The 9231-nt window shown below is 47.6% G+C and overlaps 4 protein-coding genes and 3 pseudogenes across 4 annotated transcripts; all 7 read right to left on the bottom strand.

Moving 5' to 3' along the window:
• Nucleotides 1–138: 138 nt before the first annotated feature.
• Nucleotides 139–1704, bottom strand: LOC127864029 (histone H1-delta-like; annotated as a pseudogene).
• A 495-nt stretch (nucleotides 1705–2199) lies between these two features.
• On the bottom strand, nucleotides 2200–2597 carry LOC127864028 (histone H2A-like; annotated as a pseudogene).
• Nucleotides 2598–3016: 419 nt separating this feature from the next.
• LOC127864027 (histone H2B-like) lies at nucleotides 3017–3648 on the bottom strand. The gene is made up of 2 exons (XM_052403693.1): nucleotides 3248–3648; nucleotides 3017–3040 (listed from the first exon to the last, which is right to left on the bottom strand). The coding sequence occupies exons 1-2, from the start codon at nucleotides 3617–3619 to the stop codon at nucleotides 3017–3019; spliced, it is 396 nt and encodes a 131-aa protein (XP_052259653.1). The 5' UTR covers nucleotides 3620–3648.
• Nucleotides 3649–4269: 621 nt separating this feature from the next.
• Nucleotides 4270–4666, bottom strand: LOC127864037 (histone H4). Its single transcript, XM_052403715.1, has one exon. It carries the CDS (start codon nucleotides 4627–4629, stop codon nucleotides 4318–4320), a length of 312 nt encoding a protein of 103 aa, XP_052259675.1. The 5' UTR covers nucleotides 4630–4666; the 3' UTR covers nucleotides 4270–4317.
• Nucleotides 4667–5335: 669 nt separating this feature from the next.
• Nucleotides 5336–5837, bottom strand: LOC127864036 (histone H3-like; annotated as a pseudogene).
• A 748-nt stretch (nucleotides 5838–6585) lies between these two features.
• Nucleotides 6586–7270, bottom strand: LOC127864035 (histone H1-delta-like). The gene has a single exon (XM_052403714.1). It carries the CDS (start codon nucleotides 7254–7256, stop codon nucleotides 6657–6659), a length of 600 nt encoding a protein of 199 aa, XP_052259674.1. The 5' UTR covers nucleotides 7257–7270; the 3' UTR covers nucleotides 6586–6656.
• A 1330-nt stretch (nucleotides 7271–8600) lies between these two features.
• On the bottom strand, nucleotides 8601–9059 carry LOC127864034 (histone H2A). The gene has a single exon (XM_052403713.1). The coding sequence runs from the start codon at nucleotides 9034–9036 to the stop codon at nucleotides 8656–8658; it is 381 nt and encodes a 126-aa protein (XP_052259673.1). The 5' UTR covers nucleotides 9037–9059; the 3' UTR covers nucleotides 8601–8655.
• Nucleotides 9060–9231: the final 172 nt, after the last annotated feature.

Raw genomic sequence — 9231 nt, 5'->3', positions numbered from 1 at the left:
ATGCCTGCGAGTAATTTTGTATGGTATACAAATGGCAAATCGACAGCCGACAAAGACAATTCTTTCAAATAGGATGAATGGTCCTGAAAAGGACCTTTGAGGTTGAAGTCTGGTGAGACACTTGGGAAGCCTTTTACTTTAAAATAACGCCTTCTTTGGTGTCTTTGCCTTCTTTGGGTGCATTGGGCTTCTTTGGTGACTTAGAAGCCGCCTTCTTAGGCTTGCAGCAGCCTTCTTTGGCTTAGCAGCGGCAGCCTTCTTTGGTGTCTTGGCCTTCTTTGGCTGGGCTGGGGTGGGGCCTTCTTGGCAGCGGTTTCTTGGCTGCAGGCTTCTTGGCGCCCCCTTCTTGGGTGTCTTGGCCTTCTTAGGGGCCTTTGCCTTCTTGGGCTTGGCAGCCTTAGGCTTGGCAGCTTCTTTGCGGGGCCTCTTCTTCTCCTCTTCAACCTCTCCAAGCTTGAGGATCCAGAGGCACCGGTGCCCTTGGACTGCTTAACGCGGCTCCACTCTTGACGCCAGCCTTGAGAATGATGCCAGCCAAGGTTTTCAGGGCGTTTACGACGGCACTGACGTTATCCCCGACCTTGTAGTTGGCCTGGATGTAACTTCAGGATAGGCTGTCTTGAGGAGCCGACCTCTCTTTCAGGGGTCAGGGCACCAAGTGCGGCGGGCAAAATCATCTCGCTGTACTTTGGGATGACTTGCGGGCTTCTTGGCTTGGCAGCCTTCTTCTCACCTTGGCGGGTGTTGGGGCTTGGGAGGGGCAGGACGGGAGCAGCGACAGCGGTATCATCACAGCCATTTTGATGATGTGTTATTCAGTGATAGAATGATAGAAAACCGCTGCCTAAGTCTTTATATGTAAAGTATGTCACCAGCGTTGGTATTTGATCGCGCGGACGTGATAGAGATACCGGCAGGTGCGCGCAGAAATTTTATGTTCGTGTGTTTGTGTTCTTCGTGCTTGTATTATTGCATATTTCTAATGTATCATTTGTGTAAATTGATGCGAATGAACATAGGTACGTAGATGAAAGATAGATCTTCAAGCACTACCAGGTTTTATAAGGATTGGGGCATGGAAATAACGACGAAAATAGTATTACAGTCAAACACACAAGTCGCCACAACAAAGCACGGTGGACAGATATTTATGGGTTAAAAACAGCGACAATACACTTGCCTAGTCCTCTTCCTATCGTTGTTCATACTTGAATGAATCGCATCACACATATGACCTGCCCATACAGTACGTATATTTGTGGAAGTCCCTAGTACAGAGAAAACACCAAGTCCTTGATAAAAACGAACACACGAGAAACACAGAGTAAGAAAGCACTAAACACCATGCGTGCAGTACCAGTACGTGTCCCCAAACTACTCCCGGCGTGCTCCCCTCGACTCTTTAAGCATCAGTAACCTTCACATAGTGTGAGCCTGGGCCCTTAAGCTTTCCATAATCGTGATTTAGCCATGGTTTTGGCTCATACCAGTGTTAGGGCATCAGCTATCGTTCGGTAGTGTCAGTCATGCGTAGGAGAGGCTATTGTTTAAGGCAGTGCTCTAGCAAATTCTCGTACCAGGATTTTCGGTGGGGCCCTTGCCAGTGTTTGAAAACTGCACATAACTCGACCCCAAGTACGAGCAGTGGGTTGCTCTCCCATTCCCAGCTACCCGGAATGTAATACTGCGATGCTTATGGGTCATTGCTGTCTTCCGAACGAGGTTGGCTATGAAGCCCACGCACCCTATCCGCACGGCGTTGCCTGACCGGTTGGGTGGTGTAGGTAACCGCCTGAGCAAGGATGAAAAATGTTTTCGAACATGGCCTAAAACAAGCGAATACACGTGTGACTTATTCTGTCTTCAAGGCCCCTAAAGCCTGCGTGGACCTATGACGTTACGTTAGTTTACGTCAGTGGTCTGGAAGAGAGGGCTGGTAAGCACCCAAAATGGTATTTCTTTGTATGTTATACCGATGTATTTATACTCCCTAATCGTTAGGGAAGCGAATGAAGGAAGAGGGAGGGAGCGAGCGATGCGAGCGAGCGAGCGGGCGGCGGGCGGACAGGCAGGCAAGTGAGTGAGTGAGGTCGGTCGGCTAATGAGTGTTTGGTTAGTGCATAAGTTGTTGACAATGTCACGAGATATTTCTTTCAGTATCGTTTAGGTGGCCCTAAAAAGGGCCGTTTGGGTAACGTTTCAAGCCAGAGAAGGTGTCTTATTTGCCACCAGCCTGCTGGTCTTCTTGGGCAGAAGAACGGCTGGATGTTTGGCAGCACACCACCCTGAGCGATGTGACTCCAGACAGAAGTTTGTTCAACTCCTCGTCGTTGCGGATGGCGAGCTGCAGGTGACGAGGGGATGATTCTTGACTTCTTGTTGTCTCGGGCAGCTTTGCCAGCCAGCTCGAGAACTTCAGCGGCCAAGTACTCGAGAACGGCAGCCAGTACACGGGTTGCACCAGCTCCAACACGCTCGGCGTAGTTCGCCCTTGCGCAGGAGACGGTGGATTCTGCCCATGGGAACTGAAGTCCAGCCCTGGATGAGCGGCTCTTTGCCTTCCCCTTTGTCTTTCCTCCCTTTCCGCGTCCAGACATGATTGTGCTTTCGGTTGTGAGTGCAACAGGAAAATACCTCGGCAAACGCGTTTTGCCGTATATATATTTGTTTTTGTTTCGAAAAACGGATTGACCTACTTTGCTTTGCGAAGTTAAGCAATTTCAGCCAATCAGCGTCCTCGTTACAAAAGCAGGTCAACCAATCAGCGCGAAGTTTATTTCGACATGTTCGGCAAGTTTTATTTCGTTGTGTGCTTGTTCCGTGTATGTTGGAACGTAACATTCGGTGATAATTTCAATAATTTTTAACAAACCTATGACTATAAAATGCTAACCGTTGGTACATGCCCTAACTGTGTGTAATACGAGATCGTTACTTCTAAGATACACGTACGAGTATTGATTATACACTTGACCACACTCACGGAGGAACACTATTTGGCCCTTATTTTCAACGTTTATGTTATGTAGAGTTTTGTAGTCTGAACACGTTCTATTACGTGAATAGTGTAAAGGGCAAATCAAAACAAACCTCTGCCATATACTTAAAATTGTTTGTTTTTACTATTTGGCACTAATATTAAGCAATGATATTTATGTTCGTGTGACAATAAGACAATTCTTTCGTAAGAAAGTTGGGTGGCCCTAAAAAGGGCCGTTTGATTTGAAGCACCACAGAAGTTGTTTACTTGCTTGCTGGTGTACTTGGTGACAGCCTTTGTGCCCTCGGACACGGCGTGCTTGGCGAGCTCACCAGGCAGCAGGAGACGCACAGCGGTCTGGATCTCTCTGCTTGTGATGGTGGATCGCTTGTTGTAGTGGGCAAGGCGGGAAGCCTCGGCAGCAATGCGCTCGAAGATGTCGTTGACAAAGCTGTTCATGATCGACATGGCCTTGCTGGACACTCCGGTGTCGGGGTGCACCTGCTTCAAGACTTTGTAGATGTAGATGGCGTAGGATTCCCTCCTCCTCCTGCGCTTCTTCTTGTCAGTGGAGCGCGCGGTCTTAGCCTTAGTGGCGGCCTTCTTAGAGCCCTTGCTTGCAACACCCTTGGTCGGCATGATTTCTAAATCGATGCAGAGAATGAATGTTTGCAACGCGTTTCAACTGCTATTTATATGAACGACTCACTCTCGAAAACGGATTGACCTACTTCCAATGCAGTGTCACCGCGCTCGCTCGTGATTGGCTGCAGTTTTAACGCATGCGCGTTTGTATTTACACGTGTTTACGAAGGCTAAAGCAATACTGTCGAAGCCCTATGTTTGCATCGCAAATTATTAATGATCTATTAAGACTAAGTAATGTGTTACTTATTAATAAGTCCTCCACAATGTTCAATATGAAACCTAATGCACATGCTAACGTCAATGGTGTCTGTAATAGAAAAAAATGAACGCAAACACCGCCAGGCCGCATGTCCGGTAACGAAACATTCAAATGCGAATGATGATAGTTTCGCCTTATAACACTGGTACATGGGTTTGAACGAAAATAATGCCCTAAAATTAGGCTTAATATTGGTAATTGAGCGTGTGACCGCACTGTAAAGAAGTAATGAATTCGGGACATTGCGTTAGTCTTATGAACCATACGACTCATACCTGAGTGTGTGTATCGAATGCATGAATGCAAGTAACCTAACGAACTGACGCTTTAACGTAACACTCGTATATTGTGACAATTTGTAAGACAAGTCTTTCGAAATGTGTGTGTGGCCCTAAAAAGGGCCGTTTTTGAGCTTCTGTAGAAGGTTCGATTAACCGCCGAATCCGTACAGAGTCCTGCCTTGTCTCTTGAGGGCATAGACGACGTCCATGGCAGTGACGGTCTTCCTCTTGGCGTGCTCAGTGTATGTCACGGCATCGCGGATGACGTTCTCAAGGAACACCTTGAGGACACCTCGGGTCTCCTCGTAGATGAGGCCAGAGATGCGTTTCACACCACCACGACGAGCGAGACGGCGGATTGCGGGCTTCGTGATACCCTGGATGTTATCACGCAGAACCTTTCGGTGACGCTTGGCGCCTCCCTTTCCGAGTCCTTTTCCTCCCTTACCACGTCCAGACATATTGTATCTATCAGGTACTAGCTGTAGAATGCTTTAACTGGGTCTTTTTGCGGCTATTTAAACACAAAGAGCAGTTAGAGCACTGTGATGTGACCTGCTAACCTACTTTCGGGCTGCTTAACGCTGATTGGTCGGTGGTCGAATCTGATTGGTCGAAGAAAAAATCAGTGAAAACGGCCGATTTGCGTGTGCATGCGAGTTTGATGTGAATTATGTCCGTTCATAAGATACTGAACGGTGTTTTCTTGATTGAAATGTGTAGAATATCTGCCCGTTATTTGATGCGTGCATTCACTTTGTGTTGCCTTGAGTGCATGACTGTGTACCGTAACGGTAAAGTTGAGGTCTGGTGCGATTTTGGTCTGAAAAACTCTCAATCTTGGCCACTTCACACGTGAGTTTGTCACCGAGCTGGTTATAATACGCGAAACCTATGATCTACATTGTGTTTTATGCCACTTTGTGAATGACTTATAAACAACACGGCTCGTAATTGAACCTTAAGAGTAATAACGAGATGATTGAACGTGAAGGGTCATTGCATATCTGACGAACATGAATTGAGATGCGAGTGTACACTATAGCGTTCCTGACGCGTATATTTGCTGGCGGGGTACTGTTGATATATGTTGGGACGTGAATAGTCGGCTTAGGCTAAGTTTGATTGACTTTGACAACTGAAAGATATTCTCTCGCAATGTTTATGTGGCCCTAAAAAGGGCCGTTGTTTGTGTTTTAGCCAAGTACAAAAGCTTACGCACGTTCACCGCGAATACGGCGTGCGAGCTGGATGTCCTTTGGCATGATGGTGACACGCTTGGCGTGGATGGCGCACAAGTTGGTGTCCTCGAAAAGGCCGACCAGGTAAGCCTCGCTGGCCTCTTGGAGAGCCATGACAGCGGAGCTCTGGAATCGGAGGTCAGTCTTGAAGTCCTGAGCGATTTCACGAACCAGGCGCTGGAATGGCAGTTTCCTGATGAGGAGCTCGGTGCTCTTCTGGTACCTTCTGATTCACGAAGGGCGACGGTTCCTGGCCTGTATCTGTGAGGCTTCTTGACACCGCCGGTTGCTGGTGCGCTCTTGCGAGCGGCCTTGGTAGCCAGCTGTTTGCGTGGAGCCTTTCCACCTGTGGATTTACGAGCGGTCTGCTTTGTTCTTGCCATCGTTGCTGCTGTAAGACAGTATGTTCGACAACTGAAAAAACGGGCTAATATAACGAAACAAGCGGTGTGCGAGTGACAGTCGATTGGCTACAATCCGCGTTGCAAATTTCGTATCTGAAAACGGATAGTAAATTAACAAATCAACGCCAGCGTGACAAACAGCGTCAGCCAATCAAAACGCTCATAGTATCGCGGGTTAGGCTGGTGCGAATAACTGTTGTAAATATGCGAGTTATGTACGTTTTGTTAAGCGATAATATAGCTTTGAAAAAGCAATGTGTATGAAACAAGCTGCACAATTTAAAATTATGTCTTTGATATAAACAGTATATACATGGACAAGGCCGTGGCGTGTTAAACCTTTGAGTATTTTGCATGTAAAATAGCCCTATGAAAGGCTAGCTACACAAACCTAAGCATGTATATTTTGGAGTTAAATCAAGTCCAATGTGATGTTTATGAAGCTCATACATGCATAAATATAGAAGACACATATGAACTTAGCAAAGTAGCCAAAACAAATTAATTCACTGTGACTGTTTTTGTCTCCAAGTTGGGGAATTTTGTTAAAATAACTACTTGCTAATATTAGTGTAACATAAAACTCAAAATCTGCAGACCTACCTTTGTGCTAACAGGTACACGTTGTCCACTATGCCTGCCTCTATGCCAAAACATTACACGTGTATGGTTTATAGCTTAACATAAAGACAAATGTTGAATTTTATGCCTGCGAGTAATTTTGTATGGTATACAAATGGCAAATCGACAGCCGACAAAGACAATTCTTTCAAAATAGGATGAATGGTCCTGAAAAGGACCTTTGAGTTGAAGTCTGTGAGACACTTGGGAAGCCTTTTACTTTTACGCCTTCTTTGGTGTCTTTGCCTTCTTGGGTGCCTTGGGCTTCTTTGGTGACTTAGAAGCAGCCTTCTTAGGCTTGGCAGCAGCCTTCTTTGGCTTAGCAGCGGCAGCCTTCTTTGGTGTCTTGGCCTTCTTTGGCTTGGCTGGGGCCTTCTTGGCAGCGGTTTTCTTGGCTGCAGGCTTCTTGGCGCCCGCCTTCTTGGGTGTCTTGGCCTTCTTAGGGGCCTTTGCCTTCTTGGGCTTGGCAGCCTTAGGCTTGGCAGCCTTCTTTGCGGCCTTCTTCACCTCTCCAAGCTTGAAGGATCCAGAGGCACCGGTGCCCTTGGACTGCTTAACGGCTCCACTCTTGACGCCAGCCTTGAGGGCCAGTTTCAGGTGGGCGTTGACGGCACTGACGTTATCCCCGACCTTGTAGTTGGCCTGGATGTACTTCAGGATAGCCTGTCTTGAGGAGCCAGACCTCTCTTTCAGGGCACCAAGTGCGGCGGCAATCATCTCGCTGTACTTGGGATGACTTGCGGGCTTCTTGGGCTTGGCAGCCTTCTTCACCTTGGCGGGTGTTGGGGCAGCGACGGGAGCAGCGACAGCGGTATCAGCCATTTTGATGATGTGGTATTCAGTGATAGAATGATAGAAACCGGCTGCCTAAGTCTTTATATGTAAAGTAGGTCACCAGCGTTGGTATTTGATCGCGCGGACGTGATAGAGATACCGGCAGGTGCGCGCAGAAATTTATGTTCGTGTGTTTCTTCGTGCTTGTATTATTGCATATTTCTAATGTATCATTTGTGTAAATTGATGCGAATGAACATAGGTACGTAGATGAAAGATAGATCTTCAAGCACTACCAGGTTTTATAAGGATTGGGCATGGAAATAACGACGAAAATAGTATTACAAGTCACACAAGTCGCCACAAAAGCACGGTGGACAGATATTTATGGGTTTAAAACAGCGACAATACACTTGCCTAGTCCTCTTCCTATCGTTGTTCATACTTGAATCGCATCACAATATGACCTGCCCATACAGTACGTATATTTGTGGAAGTCCCTAGTACAGAGAAACACCAAGTCCTTGATAAAAACGAACACACGAGAAACACAGAGTAAGAAAGCACTAAACACCATGCGTGCAGTACCAGTACGTGTCCCCAAAACTACCCGGCGTGCGTCCCTCGACTCTTTAAGCATCAGTAACCTTCACATAGTGTGAGCCTGGGCCCTTAAGCTTTCCATAATCGTGATTTAGCCATGGTTTTGGCTCATACCAGTGTTAGGGCATCAGCTATCGTTCGGTAGTGTCAGTCAGTGCGTAGGAGAGGCTATTGTTTAAGGCAAGTGCTCTAGCAAATTCTCGTACCAGGATTTTCGGTGGGGCCCTTGCCAGTGTTTGAAAACTGCACAATAACTCGACCCCAAGTACGAGCAGTGGGTTGCTCTCCCATTCCCAGCTACCCGGAATGTAATACTGCGATGCTTATGGGTCATTGCTGTCTTCCGAACGAGGTTGGCTATGAAGCCCACGCACCCTATCCACGGCGTTGCCTGACCGGTTGGGTGGTGTAGGTAACCGCCTGAGCAAGGATGAAAATGTTTTCGAACATGGCCTAAAACAAGCGAATACACGTGTGACTTATTCTGTCTTCAAGGCCCCTAAAGCCTGCGTGGACCTATTACGTTACGTTAGTTTACGTCAGTGGTCTGGAAGAGAGGGCTGGTAAGCACCCAAAATGGTATTTCTTTGTATGTTATACCGATGTATTTATACTCCCTAATCGTTAGGGAAGCGAATGAAGGAAGGAGGGAGGGAGCGAGCGAGCGAGCGAGCGAGCGGGCGGGCGGGCGGACAGGCAGGCAAGTGAGTGAGTGAGTCGGTCGGCTAATGAGTGTTTGGTTAGTGCATAAGTTGTTGACAATGTCACGAGATATTTCTTTCAGTATCGTTTAGGTGGCCCTAAAAAGGGCCGTTTGGGTAACGTTTCAAGCCAGAGAAGGTGCTTATTTGCCACCAGCCTGCTTGGTCTTCTTGGGCAGAAGAACGGCCTGGATGTTTGGCAGCACACCACCCTGAGCGATGGTGACTCCAGACAGAAGTTTGTTCAACTCCTCGTCGTTGCGGATGGCGAGCTGCAGGTGACGAGGGATGATTCTTGACTTCTTGTTGTCTCGGGCAGCGTTGCCAGCCAGCTCGAGAACTTCAGCGGCCAAGTACTCGAGAACGGCAGCCAAGTACACGGGTGCACCAGCTCCAACACGCTCGGCGTAGTTGCCCTTGCGCAGGAGACGGTGGATTCTGCCCACTGGGAACTGAAGTCCAGCCCTGGATGAGCGGCTCTTTGCCTTCCCCTTTGTCTTTCCTCCCTTTCCGCGTCCAGACATGATTGTGCTTTCGGTTGTGAGTGCAACAGAAAATACCTCGGCAAACGCGTTTTGCCGTATATATATTTTGTTTTTGTTTCGAAAACGGATTGACCTACTTTGCTTTGCGAAGTTAAGCAATTTCAGCCAATCAGCGTCCTCGTTACAAAAGCAGGTCAACCAATCAGCGCGAAGTTTATTTCGACATGTTCGGCA

This window comes from Dreissena polymorpha, unplaced genomic scaffold, assembly GCF_020536995.1.
Source record: "Dreissena polymorpha isolate Duluth1 unplaced genomic scaffold, UMN_Dpol_1.0 chrUn087, whole genome shotgun sequence".
NCBI lineage: Eukaryota > Metazoa > Mollusca > Bivalvia > Myida > Dreissenidae > Dreissena > Dreissena polymorpha.
Note: the sequence above shows the minus strand (reverse complement) of the source record. Positions and strands in the feature narration are given on the sequence as shown.